Below are 22,104 nucleotides of genomic sequence, written 5' to 3' on the forward strand. Positions count from 1 at the left end.
TAGCGCTAAAACCCAAGAATATGCCATTTTATCAAGGGAATCCAATATATAAGAATGCTTCAGTCAGAACCACCTTCTAAAAGTCAAACTCACCCCGGATACATTTTGCCAGTTATCGTATTCCAAAAGCAGGAAACAAGTTTGGTCTTCAGACTTCTCTGGATATATTAATTATTAATTATGACTCCAATTCAGGCTGGGCTCTGTAGAATCATTTTTATCTCAAGGAAGCTATAAGCTATAATCTCAGTAAAGTGAAAAACTGAGGGACAGAGGGGACAATTCCAGAACTACTCTTCAGGGTTAGAGAAAATCAAGGCATATCTGATCACTATCAGAATTTCTACTCACCTCCATTCGCTGTCTCTCATATTCCTCATACATACACGTGTCATCAGAAGTGGACAGATGGACATGGTCAGGCTGAATTAAACCCAGAATGATACCACACTGGCAGGGGAGTGAAGCTATTTATCTCTCCTCCCTTTTTTGGGCAACAATATCCATCTAGGCTAAAGACTTATTTCTTTTTCATAAAGAGATGACAAAAGCATACTTCTCCCCTCCTAAGGCTGTCTGGTTATGTTAGAATAAGAAACATTCTTTTTTTCTTTCCTTTTTTTTTTTTTTTTAAACCCAAGTCCCACTCTGTCGCCCAGGCTAGAGTGTGGTGGCATGGTCTTGGCTCATTGCAAGCCCTGCCTCCCAGGTTCAAGTGATTCTCCTGCCTCAGCCTCCTGAGGAGCTGGGATTACAGGCGCCTGGCCACCATGCCTGCCTAATTTTTGTATTGTTAGTAAAGACGGGGTTTCACCACGTTGGTCAGGCTGGTCTCGAACTCCTGACCTTGTCATTCATCTGCCTCGGCCTCCTAAAGTACTGGGATTACAGCTGTGAGCCACCATGGAACATTCTTTATACTTTCCTTCCTTCATAGAGCCTTGGAAAACTTCATGACTCCAAATACAAGTGCAGGACCCCACTGATCTCTAATAAAAAGGATCATGCATTTGGCAGGACTATACTCATGACAACATCAAGGACCTTATAGCGTATAGAATAGTTCAAGCTCCTTTTTGTTGACTGGCTGATACAGATGATAAGATTCACGTAATAAAATATCATTTGTTGGAATTCATATTTCTTCATTTCTTCATGCCTATTTCTTAATTTCTTTACTCAGAGAGCTCCTAGCCTTTCAAATCCCAAAGTTACTAGGTCACTCATTGATATAACCATTTGAATATCATGTGATATGAAAACACTATATGAACTATTTCTATACTCTCAAAGAATGTTACCTGTAAAAATGAAACTCTGTTAAGATTCTCTAATAATAGAAAGATACTAAGGCAGTAAATTTTTCATTAACAACTTAATAAAATCAAGCTACAATTTGTGTTGAGCTAAGTTGTGATACACTTACAGTGTGATCATTAAAGTCTTTGGTTTGCAAAATGAACATAGGAGTTGTCTTAGTCCCTTTAGTGTTGTTATAACAAAATACCTGAAGCTGCACAATTTATAAAGAAAAGAGGCTGATATCACTCACAGTTCTGCAGGCTGGCAAGTTCAAGAAGCACAGCACTAGCACCGGCTCAGCTTCTGCTGAGGATCTTGGTGTTGTGTCGTAACATGGCAGAAGGTCAAAGGGGAAGCAGACACCAGTGAAAGGGTCCAATACAAAGGGCAACCCACTCTTGTGGGGCTGAATCCATTTCCGAGAGAACTAATCCAGTCTCCAAAGAAGGAGAACTTATACGACTAGAAAGGCACCAAGGTGGCCCCCAGGGCAATGGCAAAGCCTTCATGATTCAAAGCCTCCCATTAGGCCCACTCTCATAAAGTTTCTACCCCCAAACTTGATGCACTGGAAATTATGGTTCCAATAAGAGTTTGGGCAGGGTCAAGCCACATCCAAATCATAGTAGGAACCACATCAAATTATTACCTATAAAATAAAAGAAAGATAATACAATTCAAAATGAAGAATTAGAAAAAGGGAACACCTGAACAGTATTACTAAATCATTTAAAAATGATATGTAACAAAAGAAGAGCAGAAATTATCTCTGTCCTATAAACCAAGGTTAGAAATTAAACAATCAAAATACAAATTTTTAAATCCACAAAACTGAAAATCTTTCCGAGAAGACAAGTGACATTATATTTCTTCAATCTATATTCATTCAAATATATGCTAAAAGTATGATTTCAATGGAAAGGGATAATTCTGCCTTCCAGGATATAAGATAAAAACATGATAAAAACAAAACAAAAAAGTCCAACGAGGGCAGAAGCACTAGTGTAGAGAGGTGGGAGGCTACAAGGTCAAGGCCAGAGGCAAGTATCATAGGCTCAGATCAGAAACAGGGCTACCTGTGAAGTCATATCTGGGTGCTCATGTACTCAAACTTGAAGTATACAGAACAAATAGTCCCAGGCCCAATAAAAGCAAGTTAGAAAACAAGAGCTAAATCAGCTTATCAATCACCAGTCCTAAGAACAGGGTCTGGACTGTGTTCATGATTTTTGGAGGCCAGGGGATTCTGATTCCTGCAGACAGAAAGTGAGAATTGTTCTCTATTTTGGCAGCTCACAGACTACATCTATCTACAAAAGTAAGTGAATGAGAGTAGGTCAGTATCTCCCACGCTTAGCAGCGGAAACCAACAGACTTTCCTCCCACTGACCATCTTGATAATCTGCTGGATTTGGCTCTTTGCCTTGATGCCATTTGCTTATTTCCCTTTCCAGAGGAAATTTCTATTATATCTGATAAGGGCCAACAAGTTCAGAGTTGTATCACCCTCTCTGAGTAAAATCATACTACTCCTCAGTGTCATGTTGCTCCATTCAAATTAAACTGGACGGAGTGTTTAAGGGGACTCAGGTCAGCTTTACAAATGAAAAATAGGTCCAAAAAATAAAGTAACTCTCCTCATGAGAGATTTGCAAATCAAGATGAATATAATGTGCTTTTCTGTTCTCTCAGAAAAAGGGTCTTAAATTACATCAAACTTACGTCATTCTAGTTTATTCCTATTATTGTCGGAAAGGGTTTGTGCAATTAAGAAAGGCAAGCTCATAACTGAAGCCATTTTAACTTTGACTTTGTAAGAGGTGCAGACCCTGGTGTACTCAGGGTGTTTTGAGAGAGATGGGGAAAGGGATGGGTCCAAAAAGAAAAAGACCTCAATAACATCAGAAGAAACAGAAAAAACAATATCCTGTCAGATTCCTGGCTTAGATGCTTGCAAATCTAGCAAACGAAGGCAAAGCTGGCCTATATCATACATAGGACAAAAGTTTAAAAATATGAGCAAAAGTCAGGAGTCAAAATTATTCTAGAAGTAGCACTTGTGTGTAAATTCAAAGGTAATCTGAAACAGATCATCAGTTCACAAGGAAAAAGAATAATGGGAAGCCTGCAGTAGTCTCAGCTTAAGTCCAAAATTCATTGGTTACCTAGGTATGGTAGTTAGCAAATGAAGGCACTAAGAGGTAGGTAGCCATTATCCAGAACTTTATCCTGAAGCAAGAAATCTAGTCAATGGGCAACTGAGAAGGTAGGTAACAGTAAGACCAACAGCAAGACTGAAACAAAACCAAACAACAGGGGTAAGGCTTCTGTTATCACATTAGACCTAGAATCGAGAGCAGAGCTAAACCAGAAATCAGAGCTGAAATGACACTATCTTCCAGAATTAGAGAAATTCAGAAGTGGGAAGCAAAGCAGGCCATCACTGTACCCAGGTATTTTAGCTTCTCCCTTCTAGGATTCAGAATCTACAAAGTAGCCAGGAGACACAAATAAAGCTGTTTGCCAGATCAAAAAAAAAAAAAAAAAAAAAAAAAAAAGCATTAGGGAGTTCAGCAGACTTCCAAGATTCAAGTAACCCACAAAATAAAGTCACCTCACTGTAGAGCAGGCCCAAATCAGCTCACCACCTATTTTTGAACAGCCTGTAATGAGAGTGTCTTTTACATTTTGAAATGAATTTTTTAAAACTCAAAGAATAATATTTTATGGCATGTAAAAATTAAATGAAATGCAGATTTTAGTGTCCATAAGTAAAGGTTTATTGGAACATAGCCACACCTATTCATTTATGGAGTTTCTGTGGCTGCTTTTGTGCTACAATGACAAGAAGATAGCATGGCCAGCATAGTCCAAAATATTTACTATTGGGTGCTTTACAGAAAAGTCTGTCAATCTTTGTTCCAGGACAGAGCTCCCAAGTGACAGTGAGAGATAACCAACCCTTTTCTTTCTTTACTGACTACTGTAGTTTGGTAATTTCATTTGAAAAGCAGCTTTTTGCTTGGAAGGGTAGAGTAGTCAAATTAAGGGCTATCCTAGAATGAAGTTTATCCAACCTTTTCTGAAAGGCAAGGTAATCTAGCAAGGAGAAAAAAAATTCCATGACATTTATTGATAGTACTGTTCTGCTTTCTTAAGTATCATCAAAATGCTTCCCAGGAAGGTGAGGAAGCAGCTAGCAGTTTTAGGTGGCTGCCAGATAAAAAGAGACAGTGAATCCCTCACAATCCTAACAAAGATGATTCAAATTCTGCAGGGTGTATGAGAAATACATCAAAGATCACCAAAAGGGTCTGGGCCTAGCTTCCAGCCAGTCCACTAGGAATTTCAGAATATAATAAGGAGATCTTAAGAAGGGTCAGGCAGTAAAAAGAGGTATGCTGACTCATGTGGTTTGTTGACTTAGCAAGTTAGGGGGAAGTCAAGTGTTTCCTCTCCTGTTTTACAATCTTTGTTTAGGTGTGGACCAGGCCAGGGCCATTGATAGTCATTTTAGCCAGAAGGAAAGCAAAAGCCTGCAGATGAACTTAAATAAAACAGCTGTACCATAATTTAAAATTTATGCTTTTCTCTTATAGAAGTGTTTGTTCCTCTTCAGATAATCTAAACTTTAACTTAATAAAAATATATGTACCCATGCATTATTTAATTCCTATAACATTTCTTTATTGAGCACAGACTCTATGGCAGGTGCTTTTTTAGGTACAATAATAAACAAGAAAAGTCCATGCCCTCATGAAGTTTTAAACACTAGTGGGTAGAAAATAATGAAATCAACAAATAAATACACAAAATCTTGATAAGTGCAACAGAGATAAATAAAGCAAGAAGGATGCTAGGGACTGCTGGTTGGGGCATGGGAGAGGGAGGCTGCTCTTTAACACAGAGCTGTCAGGGCAAGCCTCTCCTCTTAGATGAGCAAAGGCCAGCAGAAAGTGAGCCAGCATGTCTCCCTGCTGTATCCTCAGAAAGAACTCCAGGCAAAGGCCTGCAGTAGGCAGATATTAGGAACAGGCAAAGAAATGCAAGGAGCCCGGGGAGTTTAGAGCAGAGCAACTGAGGAGAAGAGAAAGAGCAGAAGAAAGGGAAGTTGAGAAGGGAGAGAGGATGTTTATTGCGGGAGACCTTGCATGCCATAGTGAGGCCTCCCCTTGTCCTCTGAGTGCAGTGGGAAGCCACTAATTAGTTTCCGAGCAGAGCAGAGACATGGTCAGACTTGGAGTAGACAGAATAATTCTGTTAAAATTAAATCGGATATTGTCATTTTACTATTTAAACATTAAAACCTTCCCAAATGAAAAACAAATAACTGCATCATAAACATCCAGCCTATTTATGGTCTCAAAAAATAATATTTTCTAGTTTACAGAAAAATCTCATGATAACCTTACATAATTTTTAAAAAATTTCATTGGAAGGTGTTTTGCAATTATTACACCATAGTAACACATCACTGATTCAGATTAGCTGGGCAAAAGACCTGTAAAAATTAGTTAAAAGACTAAATTATTCTATTTTATTTAAATAGGCTTCATTATCTTTTGTGTGTGAAGGAACAGGCTTGCCAACGTTGCCTAATAAAATTTCTTTTGATGCACAGATTTATAAGGATTGTAATTAGCATATGTCAGCATCATACTATGCTACCTTGGCTTTGCTTACATTGCTATTTCTATGCTTCAATTTAATTAGATACTTATAAATTGTTTCAAAAGTAGTTTGTTTTCTTTACTAGACTTGTCCTTTACTTCAGAAGATGGACTGCCTGCTTTTTTTATATGTATAAGAAAATTGCATGGCTCCAGAACTAAATCAAGTAAGGCTGGCTATATGTCTTTTTGTTGTTATTGTCACTCTTTAAGTCACTGAGTTCCTCAATATTAGCACTATGGCATTTTGGACCAGATAATTCATTACTGTGAGGGGCTCTTCTGTACACTGTAGGATGCTTAGCAGCCACCACTCAGGAGATGCCAGAATGGCTCCCACAATTTTCACAGTCAAAAATGTCTCCACACATTGTCAAATGTCTCCAGAAGAAAGAGAGAGTAGAGGGGGTAAAATCATCGCAGGTTGAAAACTGTTACTTTAAGTGAATGATCTTCTATCTTTCTGTGGAGGAAAAATGGTTCCATCTCTTTTTTCTCATCCATATTATGAATATATTCTTAGAAAATTATCGGAAGATGTAATTTAATTTTGAAAGTCAGATTTATATAAGAAATATCAAAAGAAAAGGTCACTGGAATAATTGACACATATGAGAATGACATTTGAAAATCATGTTTTATCAGAGTTCTCTTGGAGAGCTCCTAACAAATACGCTTAAATGAACATTTGGCACTATCAACTTTTAAATGAGAAATTATTTGGAAGAGGGCGATTGGCAGAAGGAAAATAACAATCTTCAAAATAGTAACAATATAGTTTTAGCAAAAGTAAGCCTGTAGGTAAAATTTATGGTCTTCCTACTTTTCTAAGAGTCTAAATTGATATAATCCTATTTGGAATCAGGATAGTTAGATAATTATCATGAAAAGAACCCTATGCTGCATCTCTGTACATCCTAAAATATTTTTCCCCACATACAATTTGGCTGTTTTATATATTAAATGTTTTAAAATATATTCAGAATGAAAGTAATCTAAGAAAATGGCTGTTGCTATTGCCCCTTAAAAAAGTCCTATTTTTACAAATAAGCATTTTTCATCATTCTGTCTATGGCCCCCTTAGTAATATACTGCTGGCACATTCATATACTCTCACTATCCCATAAATGTAGATGACTCAAAACATATATTCACACTCTCTAGAGTTCTATGTGGTATCCCATATGCAAATCAGATGGAATATATACAAATTAAAGTAGTTGAGCCAACAAAAGACACATGTTTGGGAAAGGCACGAGGGACCAGTAAGAAATGAGCTTTACCTTAGCAGGCAGAACTGGGGGGAAATGCACACTAGAAATAAGTACTCAACCAGAGTTAGGTGGTGATGGAGGTGCTACAGATGTTATGTTGCTTTTTGAAAAGATACTTTGAGAACCCAACTTGACTGCTCTTGACTTAGCAGCACTCAGTCTTAAAGAAGGATGATCACAGTCACCACCAAATATTTCCATCCTAAAGAGGGTGCCCACATGGTAAGAAGCTTATAACTTCTTCTGCCAAAAAGTGAAAGATCAGGGGTTTGGGTAGTGGCATTTCTATTTCTAGTCTTCCTTTTTTGTCCATAGTCTTCCATAATGGATATTTTCCAATCCTTTAAAAAAAATGTTTTCAAATTACTGAAATTTTTCATTTTTCCTCACTTTTTTTTCCTCCTTTGTTCCCTATTGTCAGTTAAAGGGATCAACATCTCTAGTCATGCAAACTATACACCACAGAGAAACCTCCTAGCCCATCTCCCACAAGTTAACTGCTGCTCAAGATCTGATTCCACAGCAACATCTTTGGTAGCTTTGCCCCCCTGCCATCCCTGTTCCCATTGCTATGGTTGAGAAACTCATCATGTCTTACACCTACATTCATTCCAGAGGCTTTCAGATGCTTTTTCAAACCCAATTTTTCCTGATACCACATAATTATGCTTATTACTAGTAAATCTGTCCTGAAAAACTGATATAATCATGAGTCAACTAAATAAATTTTAAATTAATTATTTATTTTCTCCAGATTAAAAATCAAATTCCTTTCCAGGCTCTCCACTATTATTCTCAACTTTTATGTCTGACACACACATAATACTCTAATCATTACAGGTTTTCAGTCATTCAACTGCAACAAAGACTTTTAACTCTGATTTTTTTCTTTTGTGAGTCTGTCTTTATATAATGCTCTTCAGTCCAATTCCTACTTCGTTATGGCAAAATTCTGTTCACCATCCAATATATTTCAGTTAAGATTCTTAGCTTGTATGTTGGTGCTCCCATGGCACCTTATTAATAATTTCATCATGGTAAATAATCACACTATATTTAAGTTGCATACATATTTGTCCTTTAAAATTGTGAACTCTTTTTTGGTCAAGGAGTATATCTCATTCATCTTTGTAGTCTATTAGTACTTTAGCTACAACAGAGTTAGCACACAATCAAGCTTAATACTAATCATTAGAAACAGAAGACAACTGGCTGGGCATGGTGACCCATTCCTGTAATCCCTGCCGTTTGGGAGGACAAGGTGAGTGGATCACCTGACCTCGGGGGCTTGAGACCAGCCTGGCCAACATGGTGAAACCACATTTCTACTAAAAATACAAAAATTAGCCAGGTGTGATGGCACACACATATAATCTCAACTATTTGGGAGGCTGAGGCAGGAGAATAGCTTGAACTCGGGAGGTGGAGGTTGCAGTGTGCCAAGATTGTGCCATTGCACTCCAGCCTGGGTGACAAAGCGAGACCTCTTCTCAAAAAAAAAAAAAAAAGTAAAAGAAAAAGAAATAGAAGACAACTTCCAAATTACATATAGTTTTATTTTTCTCATCTTTCATTTTACCTTTACCTAGACTGATATAATTTTCTTTAATTTTGACATAAGTGTGGACATAAAACTAATCTAATGTTTGTTTAAGAAATTAGAGGGTTGGGTATGGTGGCTCACACCTGTAATCCCAGCACTTTGGGCAGCTGGATCATCTGGGGTCAGGAGTTCAAGACCAGCCTGGCCAACATGGTAAAACTCTGTCTGTACTAAAAATATAAAAATTAGCTGGGTGTAGTGGTGCGTGCCTATAATCCCACCTACTTGGGGGACTGAAGCAGGAAAATTGCTTGAACCCAGGAGGCAGAGGTTGCAGTGACCTGAGATCCTGCCACTGCAGTCTACCCTGGGTGACAATAGCAAAATTCCGTCTCAAAAAAAAAGAAAAAGAAAAGAAATTAGAGAAAAAAATAACGGGTGGAAAGGAATTAAATTAACATATTTCCTTATTATATCTTTCAAAAGGTTTTGAGAAACATTTTCAGACCTAATCAAAATATAATAAGATGTCCATCACTTCAATTTGAAAGTGAGCATTTTGCTCTTAATGAAAAATAGGTAAGACAAAGCATAGTATGTTTTTTGATAAATATCGAACATGAATTCATCTGAATGTGCAAAATTACCAATGCCCATGGAAATAATAATTATGGATGTCCCAAGGAAATTGTTTACAAAATATAAGATTCTGCACATATATTAGTAAGTAATGCCATTTTCTAAATAGAGCAAATGAAAGAAAAGACATCTTACACTTCAAAATAATGTGCTCACAAAAAAATGCTATCTCATCTTCTTTGGTGAACAACTTTGTGTGCTCCAGAAATTTTTCCTCTTATTCTATGCATTTGGTTAATACACACAATAAGCCCATTACTAAAAATTGAAAGTAATCTTTGGAGACTGAATTATAAAACTACTGAACTTCAATAGTGTGAGCAAAATCTTCTGTCATTTTGCAGAACATGTTATAAATCACTACCGAAGTAAAAAACATGAAAGAATGTTTTAAGAGAATTCAAGCCATAGCACTGTTTACTTTCCTTCAACATAGACCATTAGCCTTCTAAGCTTAATCATTAATAAAATTAAAAAGTTATTTCAAACAATAACCTAACATCATCATAAATCCATGATTAGCTTATTAGAGCTAGGGATAATTTTGTTAAAGTGAAGCACTATAAATCAAATTGAGAAAGCAAACACTTCTACCTATGATGCATCTTTAAAGAAAACAAATTCCTATGTTCAAATGTGTAAATAAGAAGAATGTGAAGCTATCTTTTCTAATGTGGCAAATTCCTCCCAAAATAAACTGCAACTAGCATTATAAAGTGACAGAAAGAAATGCTATAATTGAACTCTAAAGTACACTTTCCAACGTCATCTCAAACCCCTAAATTGGTATTCCTCTTTATACTTTAAGTAAGTTATAAGCAATGATTACTTTTAAAAAATTGAGGGCTTATCCAATGTAAGAATTCATTATCACATTACTATCTGGTCCTGATGATTTCTTTTTCTACAATGTAAACCATAGTTTTAAAATGGTTTGTCATATATTGTATAAATTATATTAATTACTATTGTTTCCTTAGCCTTCATTGTTTTCTGATAATTATTTTATTCATTTGTCAGATCAATAAGAGAGAAAAGTAAAAGACTATCTTGTACAGCAAGTAAATAATTAATTAAGGGCCAAATGTGATCACTTAAAAGACGTGAAAGATAAGTCAGATTTTTTAGCAAGATATTAAAAATTGTTATTAAAATATAATTAGTTCTATAATATCTGTATTTTCCATAAGCGTTTGAATAATAATTTCATGGTAATATTTTCCTCTGGAACAGGACTAATAATAAATACTAAAATTATGTAATTTCTCTAAGCAAGGACTTTTTAGTCAATCTTTATAAAATTTTAAAATTATTTTCTCCGCTTATTAAAGAATAGCGTGACCAGTCCAGAGTTATACAGCAGTGAGGAGCAATACAGTCCAGTATTGAAGAGCACAGATTGTCATGCCAGAATACGCAGGTTTGGGTTCCAACCCCACCATTTACTAACTGCCTGACCTTGATGAAATTGTGTAACCTCTTTAGGCTTTAGATTCCTTGCCTGTAAAATGGAGACAAGAATGATATTTGTTTGTTATGAGAATTAAAATAACTAACGCACGGAAAACACTTAGACCAGGGCCTGATAACACAATTAATAGTTTTATCATTAGTTCAAGTGATGAGGTTCTTTTTCCAATGTAATTTTTTTTTTCTAATTCAGTGTACTTCACATCTTAATATAAGCACTTAATACATAGGCAAGTTTATTTATTATCAATGCTACTAGAATAAAGGGAAAAGAGGAATAATTTTTAAGTGAACAAAAGGTGTCATCAGTTCCCCAGCTCTCTTCCAGGCTCCCTAACTACATGAATTATTCTTCCCCGTGGTGAGAAAAGGGAGTGGAGGTGGGATTCTGCACAACTCAAGCCCCAACAGAACAAAGTGCTCTTCATGCTTGGGATTATTTTTCTTTCAAATATCAGTTTACGGCACACTTCTGAGCTGAAGAAATTCTTATAAACTTCCAATATCCTGTTAGGGGATTCTACCCTAATGGGGTATTGGAAATTTGAATGTAGTGTAGACAGGACAAGATGGAAATAAAATAGGCTTAGTAGAACAAATCAGAACTATTTTAGTAAATATTACATATTGACAGATCAAAGTGTAATATATGCACTATAAGTAAGTCTAAAATGTAAATTATCCTTCATTTGTAACAGAAGGACTCCTTTTCTCCAGTGTCATGTATAAATTTACCTGCTTCTAAAATAACTTAGTTAAGTGGCTTTTTCATTGATACATGGAAAAAAAAAATATTTACAAAGAAACCAGTAACAAATGTACACAAATTCAAATTCACTAATGGAAAAATTTTAAAGTATTACCTTCAATATACAACTTTTATATCCATATTTTGTCTTTTTAGTAAAATAAATATTTACTTAAAAAGATGATAAATTTAACTTTCTGTCAAGAATTATAAAGAATACGTCACAGGCACAATATTGTATAAACCAAGAAAAGAAAGCTAAAAGGGATAATTAGAATTTTTGAAAATATTTATTTGAAAGGAAAAATATAGTCCTGCGCTCGTTCTCACATTTATTAAAAACGAATAATCAATTCTGCAGACAGTAATATATTCTAAGAAATAATTTGGCGTTTTCACGAAACTATCATGATAAAGAGCTGAGATTTAATCAAATGACGTAAATATAAGACAATTAGCTTTTTACTACTAAATAGTATTAAAATACTTTTTATCTATTGGACAGTCACTAGCAAAAGTAGTTAGCAAGAAAAATTACTTATTTTTCATTTGATTACAAATTTTTGTAATTATTAGGCAGAACCATCAATAAAGGGGAGAAGTCACAGAAAAAAATCTGCAAGTGTCGCTTTCTTAGAATGTTGCTCAATTTCTGATACCACTAAAAAGGACCTTTAACTGTCTTTCATAAATCTATTAACCTTGTTTTCTCAGCAGATCAATTAACATTTACTCTACATTAACTCTATTATCCTTTCCTATGTGATTTTTTTTTCCAAAGGGTTCAAAAACTGGAATGTTGTAGCAGTAAACACAAAAGGCAATTTGCTCATTTAGAAATAAATACTGGGCATATTTAAGAGGAATATTTAGTAGCTTAACCTGTACAATGTGATTGTATTGGTTTCTTACAGAACCTGAGGAACCTAGAAGACAACTGCATGCAGACAGAGATAAAAAGGAAAAATTTGTGGTTAAAATCATCTGTTAAAGACAAAAGAACAAACAAAAAATGACAGTTAATTTTATTTCACAAAAATTTGAGGAATAGTATTTGAGCCAAAAATTTCTTGCAAAGACCAGGGAGATCTAAGGCTGTGGTTAAAATATTACTTTTACAGGATGACATCATACCTTCAAGGTCAGTAAAAATAAGAAACACTACATGCTAAATGAAGTAATATACAGGTTGTGTGTTTTTCATCTCTTTTTAGATCTGAGTATGGCCTTGGACATACAACTTTACTATTAAAACCTTCAATTTGTAGAATCTAGGTTGATCTTAGGTATTTCCTAAGAGCCCTTCCAGTTTTTATTTATTTATTTATTTTTAATGTTACCCAGGCTGGAGTGTAGCAGTGTGATCTCTACTCACTGCAACCTCCACCTCCCAGGTTCAAGTAGCTCTCCTGCCTCAGTCTCCCAAGTAGATGGGAGTACAGGCACCTGCCAGCACGCCTAGCTAATTTTTTGTACTTTTAGAATAGGCTGGGTTTCACTATGTTGGCCAGGCTGGTCTTGAACTACTGACCTTGTGACTGCCCACCTCGGCCTCCCAAAGTGCTGGGATTAGAGGCATGAACCACTGCATCTGGCCCCGTTTTAAATTTTAGAAAAAAAAAAATTATATAGCTCCTGAATGCCATTATTACTCATAGAAATGGGAAACCTGCTTTTATAGAAAGTAAAGGTGGCTGAACACAGTGGCTCATGCCTGTAATCCCAGCACTTTGGGAGGCCAAGGCAGTGGATCATGAGATCAGGAGATGGAGTTCATCTTGGCCTACATGGTGAAACCCCATCTGTACTAAAAATACAAAAAAATTAGCTGGGCATGATGGCACATGCCTGTAGTCCCAGCTACTCAGGAGGCTGAAGAAGGAGAATTGTTTGAATCCAGAAGGCAGAGGTTGCAGTAAGCCGAGATCATACCACTGCACTCCAGCCTTGCGACACAGTAAGACTCTCTTAAAAAATAATAATAAAAAAAGAAAGTAAAGGCTCTTATATATTCTTTAATCTTCACCTATCAGCATATGAAATTTTATGTACTGTTATATATGTCAAACAATCAAATCTCTTTAAGCGGAGCATCTTTCTGAAACATAACTGGTTCTCTACCAGGGCTGATATATATGGTAGGTAGCTATAACTTATGTTCTCTAAAATATAAAAGGCTTTCTCCTCCTGTATTAGGATTGAACATTTTTTTTTTAGCAGTGTTTACTATATGTGAGAGGAGGAATTGATTTGAACCAAAAACAACCTCAAAACTCTCCTCAAAAGGGAACAAAAACACTGGTTTTTCAACCTTGCTGCTTCAAGTTAGGTTCCCTTAACATCACCAACTCATTACAGAGGCAATCAACGACTTAGGTCTGGCAATATCATTAAAGAACTGTGACTTTGGACAAATCATATACATTTGGAAAATTTTAGTTTTCCCAAATATTAAAACAGAAAATTAGAGTTTATGCTAGATAACGTATAAGATCTGCTATTGCAATACAATGATTCTCTGAGTATGTGTAATACATATCATATATACTATATATAACATACATATCATATACAATGTATATGATACTTAAAAGTTTCTGAAATATTTCCCCATTGTTGAATATACACATCTTAGAAACATATTACTACATGCTAAGAAATGAATTAATTAGTTACACTTGGTAAGTAGTACTCCATAATAATCTACTCAACCGTTTATTTAGATTAATCATCTTACAAAGTATATTAACTCCTCACCCAAATAAGAGGCATTATCTAATTATCTCTACTGATTCTTGGAAGGAAATAAAAGGCAAATATTTTCCCTGCTTTACAAAGAGAGGAACTAGAACTTAGTGAGTAGATGGGGTTGTGTAGCACTTCACAGAGCAGGCCAGTGTCAGAGGGAGAATAAACTGTGGCCCAATGACTCTATAGAGCTTTCCGTTAATACTATGTCTCTCATTTTCTGTTACACCTTATAATATGTGAGTGAGTGTGTTTATGTGTTTTGGGGTAGTGGGTAGGAAAGCCAGTAGAGAGGGGGTAATCATTAAGCTATGATGTGATTTCAGAAAGGTTAATTCATTCACTGCAGTAGGGGCTCCAGGGTATCACTAAAGACTAGATTCAGAAGGTTACATACATAGCTCTTCCATTTGCTCTCTAGCTACTGAAGTTCATTAAACCATATTATAATGGTAAAGGCTTACCTTATAAAGATGGTGTTAATCTACAAATATAAATGTTGCTTCAAACGTTCAAAAAAATTATCTTGCTCTTTCTAAAGTCTACACAATGTGTAAATAAAAGTCTTTAGGGAATGGAATAACCCAGCAACAGAATTCATCATTCTATCAACTACAAAGTTGTCTCAAATATTGATCTTTTACTAAATAAAGGTCCATACATGAATATCTTCTCACCTTGAACATTAAATAACTCAGATCAAAGTTCTCAATATTTTTTTTCTTTTCATTCCCTGGCCCAGTTGTTTTGGACTCCTATAGTTGAATTAAATGAATGTGTTTTTTGAAACCTGTTTTCCTACTTTCTCTTTATGGTTATTTGTTATTTGGGCTTCACCATAGGTTTCAATAAGTCCCTCAAATCAAAGACCAAGAATAAAAACAGTTTAAATATCAAATAATTTTAAGAATTTGGCTACTATCTCAAATATTTTATTTCAATACCAGAAAGGTATTTTTCTCTTACTTGTTTGATATATACGTTGACAAATAGCTCAGAATTTCTGGCTTACAAAAAATTTGTTAATACCTCAAAGAAAAATAAGCTCGCTTTATTAAAATAAAAGGTGAACAGAGTGATAAAACATTAACTAACCTAAGCACAAAGTAAGATGTTCTCCCCAAATTGCTTCAATATCTTATTGTCACCTATAATCTTTCCAGTTTGAGGTTCAAACAAAAATTGCCTGGCTAGAGCACAGCAAAGATGGAACTTCTTTAAAAATGGGCTGTACTCTCAAATTTGTTGAGCCAGAAGATGCATGGTACTTTCCTGGACCGTGTGGACCACGCCAAAGAGAGAACCAGCCTGGAGCTGTTTAAATTCTTACCCAAAAGGATGTAGTTGAGGGGTATCAGACTGATAAGACTAGATTATGATATGCTGACTGAACACTATTATCCCTGATTGTGCTCATGTGACTAGAAAACCATTTTACACACAGCAGACACAGCAAAAAATCTCTGGCTTAAAATCCTACTATTGCTTTCCCATTGCATGTATGATGAAACCCAAACTCCCTAATCTGGTTAAAGAAACGCTACATGGTTAAACACCTACCTACCCTGCTCAGTCACTTTCTTTCCCCCATGGCAGTCCATCTACTGGTTGCCCCTTTTCCTCTAGCCAAGAAAGCTCTCTGTGTCTGAAACTCTTTCTCTCTTTTTCATGATGGCTTCTACATGCCATTTAGATATCAGTTTAAATGTGACCTCCATAGACACATCTTGCCTGACAAGCCACTCTAAAGCAGTGACCAAGACGCTCTCCCTAAGGAAACATTAGGCAAATTCCTCTTTTCAACTAGATTTCATCCTTGGATGTCCCTAACCTTCCTAAGCCAGTCTAAATGAAGAATCCTACTAAGTGATTTCACACTTCTGATATCTAATCAAGGTCTTCATCTTCCACCCTTAATGTTTAAGCCCTTCTTTTAGCAAGAATCTTGTTAGTCCAGTTCAGCAAGAATCTCCCTATCCTTGACTTCTCCTCTTAAAAATCTTCCATCCACTGACCCCCTCACTCTGATCCTTGACTATAAATCCCCAGCTGTCTTTGCTGTGTTTGGAATGAAGTTCAGCTCTTTACCCAATTACAATAGTACAAAATAAAATTTGTATCACCTTTAACTGGTGTCTGGTTCTGTTTGTTTTTGATAGTAACCACCTAGTTCCCTGGTATCAAAATACCCTATTTGAATTCTCTGCATAGAATTAATCTTATGACATGATTATGGTGCTTTATTTGTTTATACACTAGGATGCAAGGCTTTGGGAAAAGAGGGACATTGTCTCTCTTGATCACTGTTTCATGTGATCAAGATGAGCAGATAGCCTAGAACAAAGCTTGGCAATGGCTACACAATCAAGAAATTTTGTTGGGTGAGACAATTTTCATGGTAGATCTAAAGGAGTATGAAAATGCACACAAGAGAATCCTGAAAATTAGCATATATGTAAGATTTATTATAAAAAGGCAAAAATGAATAAATCAAATATTAAAAGTTGATCCCTCAGGTTTCTTCTTTATATAATGTTGTATTTTCCAAATTTTCCACTATTACCTTTAAAATCAGAAAAATATAAAAAATAACCGAGAAAAAAAGTGGTTTAATGAATCACCATTTTTAGTTGGTTTCAAATGTGTTTCTTAGGGAGAAACCTTTTACTTGCTGGAAGTTTTCAAGATTATTGATTCTGTGCCAAGAAAAAGACATATACAAATATAAAAATGAAACAAGCACATTTTCACAGGGGAAAAAATTGTCAAAAATAGTTATTTCCTTCCTTACGGTTCTAAAACCTAGCAGATCTTAAAACCAAGCCAATAATAAAATAGAGAAAAGGGTGATGAGGATAAGAGTCTGATATTACTTAGATATCATATTACCTGTGTCAGGGAAATCAAGCACAAATGCTGTTTTCCCTGTGTAATCTGATTCACTCATGAGTGCTTGCTAGTGATTCATGTGGTGTTGTTAACTAGTGCAATGATCTTGACAGGAACTGCAGTACTCTGCTCACAATCCTGTGGGTCTCTACCCTCCACTGCACTTGCAGATGTTCACTTATGGCATTTGCCTTTAAAACACTTCTCCTTTGTTGGCTGTTGTTTACTACTTTATGACAGTCACTGTTGTTGAGGTTGTTTTAAAATTGTTCTTTACATGACTAAACACAATACTGTCGGATTATATGGCGTGGAGATTCATCAATTAAGGTAAGATAAAATGAAAACGAACTCATCCCTATTTCTCTCACTAGATAAAAAGCTTTGATAGAATCCACTTACTGGTCTTAGAGCCCTTATGCAGGCCATTTGTTCTCTCTGCCTACAATGTTTTTTTTTTTTTTTTTTTTTTTTTTTTTTTTTTTTCACCTTCTCAATGAAATTGTCCTGACCAACTATTTAAAATTGGAATAACCCAACACTCTGTATTTCCCTGCTCTGCTTCCTATTTTTCCTCAACAGTTATCACAATCTAATATCCAGTACTTTGTTTACCGTCTATCTCCCCCCAAAAACACAAGCTCCATGAGGCAGGGATATTGGTCTGTTTTGCTCCTACTATACAACTTGTTAAGTGAGTGAATGACACAGGTGAATTTGCTAGTGTTATAATTTTTGAGATTATGTCTCATAAGTTTAATCCATCTATGATTTATACACTGAGGAAAAGGAACACTTGAAATCTCTTTTGTGGTTAGAAATGGGTCCTAGGTTCAAGGACCTAGAGTTGCCACAGTTTCTTTTGTACTCCTGAAATCTTAAAAGATAGAAGAAAATTTTCAATGAGGTAACCAAGAAGTTATGACATTTGGCTGCTATGGATCCCTGAAAAAAGATGTATACTGTGTCAGAATGTGTTGATAATTCTGTCTAGGTCACAAAAGTTTAGAACTTTCCCCAGAGTACTTTCTATTTTTATAAGTTTAGTCTGTATGTAGTATCAAAAAGAAAAGAGTTCTTGTTTTAGTTTGGCAGTTTTTTGAATGTTTGACTTTGGTCTCCTAGAGGAAATGGAGGAAACTAGTTTCATTATGGACCTGATACAAACAGAACCAAGCCAAAACAAACAAATAACAACTTTCTGCACAGGAATTCCAAGTTCATTAAACAAAGATTTGATTTTCTCTTAAACCTGAGCAAGAAAAGTACTCTTTGAGCTATAGTGGTTCATTGGGTAATTTCTCTTTAGCCAATCTTATGGGCAAATGATGTCCTCCCAGAATTCCTATGTTGATATACTAACCCTGGTACTTCAGAATGTGATTGTATTATTTGCATATAGACTGCCTAAAGAGATAATAAGGTGAAAATGAGGTTATCAGCGTGGGCTCTAATCCAATATGACTGGCGTCCTTACAAGAAGAAACGTGGATGCAAACATCATACAGAAGGAAGACAATGTGAAGACAGGAAGAAGACAACTACCTACTTGCTTAGGAAGGAGATCTTAGAAGAAACCAAACTTGACAGCACCCTCATCTTGGATTTCCTGCTTTCAGAGCTATGAAAAAATAAATTTCTGTTGCTTAAGCCACCCAGTTTGTGGTACTCTGTTATTGGCAGTCTTAGCAAAGTAATATAGCCAATCAAGAAACACCATAAATTTTTGTCAGAGTGAAATGCTTGTAAAGAGGTAGATTTATACTTCAGAGTTGTTTTGTTCTCTCCTCAAAACAGAAGGTTCCTTTTAGTCAGCTGCCAGTATGTTAATGCTTCAGATTTACTCCACAGTATCCATTTGCTTAAGACCCTAAGACACATCCTCTAAGTGCAGGATACTAAAAATGTCAAAGCAGGAATCAGGAATATAAATTGAATGCTCCTACATATAAAAATAAAACATCTATAAAGTTTTCAGTGGAAGATTTTGCAAATTCTACATCACTGTTACCCTTTTTCTTACTACTTATAGATCAGAAATATTTAGGTTAATAATAAAATTAAGGAAGCTGGGACAGTAACATTTTTCCAAAATAATCAAAGCTATTATCACAGAATCTATTTTACACATATTTTTGGATTTACTTTTTCTTTCCTATGTATTTCTTGTTTCTTATATTTCTCAGTTTAAAAAATTTTTAAAACATTTGTGCTATTTTATAATTCATGAGGGATGAATACCGTAAAGTCATATTACTATTTCTCAAATCAAATCAATGACTGTAACATAAACTTTTTTATTTTTGGAGACAAGGTCTCATTCTGTCACCCAATGTCTGAAGTTCATGACTCACTGCATCCTTAACCTTCTGGGCTCAAGCAATCCTTACACCTCAGCCTCTCTAGTAGCTGGGACCACACATGCACACTACCACATCCTGCTAATTTTTATAATAGTTTGTAGAGATGTGGTCATGTCATGTTGCCCAGGCTGGTCTTGAACTCCTGGGTTCAAGTGATTCTCCTGCCTCAGCCCTCCAAAGTGCTGGGATTATAGGCATGAGCCACTGTGCCTGGCCTAATGTAAACTTTTTACAGGATATATGGAACGTAATTTAGCTGACTAAAGTAATGATATAAACCCTGTCTTTCCATACTTCAGATGCAGTAGCTGAGTAATTGCTAAAGATACATAAAAGTGCTATTCAAATAAGACCTTATATTATTTTTTAAAGTGTTAGTTTATATATAATCACTACTTTTTGAAAAAAATATATACAACTTTTCAAAAACTTGTCATATTTGCTTTATTTTTACCCTCACAACTATTTTCCCAGGTAGGTAAAGGATTATCATTTTCATTTTATAAAACTCTACAGAAAGGACATTGAACTGATTAACATAGCGGACTCCAAAATATGTGGTTAAAATGAAGTTAATATCATCAGGGATTAACTAAATTTATTTATTTATTCTTTAATTACACTCAGGTTTTCTACTGGTTAGTATACAGTCAACTTTCAGCACAACAAGAAACATACACTATTAATTTAGTATCTTTATTGGTTTCCACAAACTAAGATTAGTTTAATTTTTCCCATTTCTACTTCAAAGATTATATCAAAAAACACACACAGAAAAACTTTGAAGAATCAAAGGTAACCAAGGTTGAAAGTTAGGAACCTATTTTATAAAAGTTATAAATATTATAGACTATCAAATTAACATTTTTATTGTGGTATATAAAATAAAATTTTAAATTAACATTTAAAAAACATTAAAAATATGTTCTCACCAATATTAGGGTGCTTCAAAAGACGGCAGATTCTAGCTTCTCTTTCCAGTTTCTGATGATCTGTTTAAAAAAAAGGCAGAATAAGGCAAAAAATAACAAAACACAATAAAATGCATAACAAAATCACATAAGGCCTTTGCATTTACTCATCCTTTGATTTCATTTTGAAACAAGAATAATCCAAATTTAGAATTAAGTGAACAGCACATAGTTCAATATCGAATTTTATTTTACATTGACTTGATGTTTGACAGAGTGTAGTGTAAAATAGTGCTAAATTTACTCTTGGGGAAAATAGCAGAAATGGCACAAAACAATGCTATTCTTTCTCATCTTTACATTAAGTAAGTATTTTTTTTTACTTTTTTTTTTTTTTTATTTTTTTGAGACGGAGTCTCGCTGTCTCCAGGCTGGAATGCAGTCGTGCAATCTCGGCTCACTGCAACCTCTGCCTCCTGGGTTCAAGTGATTCTTTCACCTCAGCCTCCCGAGTAGCTGGGACCCCAGGCACGTGCCACCATGCCTGGCTAAGTTTTGCATTTTTAGTAGAGATGGGGTTTTACCATGTTGGCCAGAATGGTCTTGATCTCCTAACTTCGTGATCATCCCACCTTTGTCTCCCAAAGTGCTGGGATTACAGGCATGAGCCACCGCGTCTGGCCAAGAACGTATTGTTATAACAACTTTAACCCTATATAGACATACCAATTTAGAGCAGAGGAGGCATATATGGAAATTGGACTGCTAATAAAGTAAGTGCTAAATAAAGTTATTGTAGTTTATCCCTAATGGGGAAGTGTTCTCAGTTCAGTCACATGTTCTCTCAACCACTCTTCTTACAACTGCTGGTTCAACTTCCTAGGTATATGATACTCTTCCTAATATCAAAGATTTCCCCAAATCCCTAATTCCTTGCTTATCTTCACCTTTCTATGTTACTGTAACCATTTCTTTGAAGAAACGTGTCTTAACGTGTGTTTTAAGAATTATCTTAATTCTTACACAAGAAGAAACTTGTGTTGTAAGAATTATTTTAATATTCTTCTTTGATTTTTTGCTAGAGGTACATATACATATAAATATAATCAAAATCATTCACCAACACACAAAATAAATGGTAGAGAGAGAGACAAAAACATGGTAGAAACACATGTTGCTGTTAAGGGTAGCAGTGTATAGTGGTCATTAGCAGAAAACTTATACACAGAATATCTGATTTAAATCTTACAACAACCCTCTAAGATTGGCAATCTTATTATCCCTATTTTAAAATACAAATTCCAATAGTTTAACACCACTGCCTTGATTAATGCAAAGCCTCCAGCAATTTCATTCTATTTCTTTTGCATTATGATGTAACACATGTCAACACACGTAAGAATGTCAACGCTCTCACACCTGTAATCCCAGCACTTTGGGAGGCCGAGGCGGGTGGATCATGAGGTCAAGAGATTGAGACCATCCTGGTCAACATGGTGAAACCCTGTCTCTACTAAAAATACAAAAAATTAGCTGGGCCTGGTGGC

The 22,104-nt window shown here is 35.4% G+C and overlaps 1 protein-coding gene across 32 annotated transcripts in view; it reads right to left on the reverse strand.

Annotated features, from left to right (window-relative positions):
- The window catches only part of CAMK2D (calcium/calmodulin dependent protein kinase II delta), a 313,396-nt gene that overhangs the window by 191,393 nt on the left and 99,899 nt on the right, over nucleotides 1-22,104 (reverse strand). For all 32 annotated transcript variants that reach the window (XM_037732181.1, XM_037732133.1, XM_017510373.2 and 29 more), the window contains one exon: nucleotides 20,579-20,638. In XM_037732181.1, coding sequence (XP_037588109.1) covers nucleotides 20,579-20,638 — 60 coding nt within the window. The remainder of the gene's footprint in view (nucleotides 1-20,578; nucleotides 20,639-22,104) is intronic.

This window comes from Cebus imitator, unplaced genomic scaffold, assembly GCF_001604975.1.
Source record: "Cebus imitator isolate Cc_AM_T3 unplaced genomic scaffold, Cebus_imitator-1.0 Scaffold17, whole genome shotgun sequence".
NCBI lineage: Eukaryota > Metazoa > Chordata > Mammalia > Primates > Cebidae > Cebus > Cebus imitator.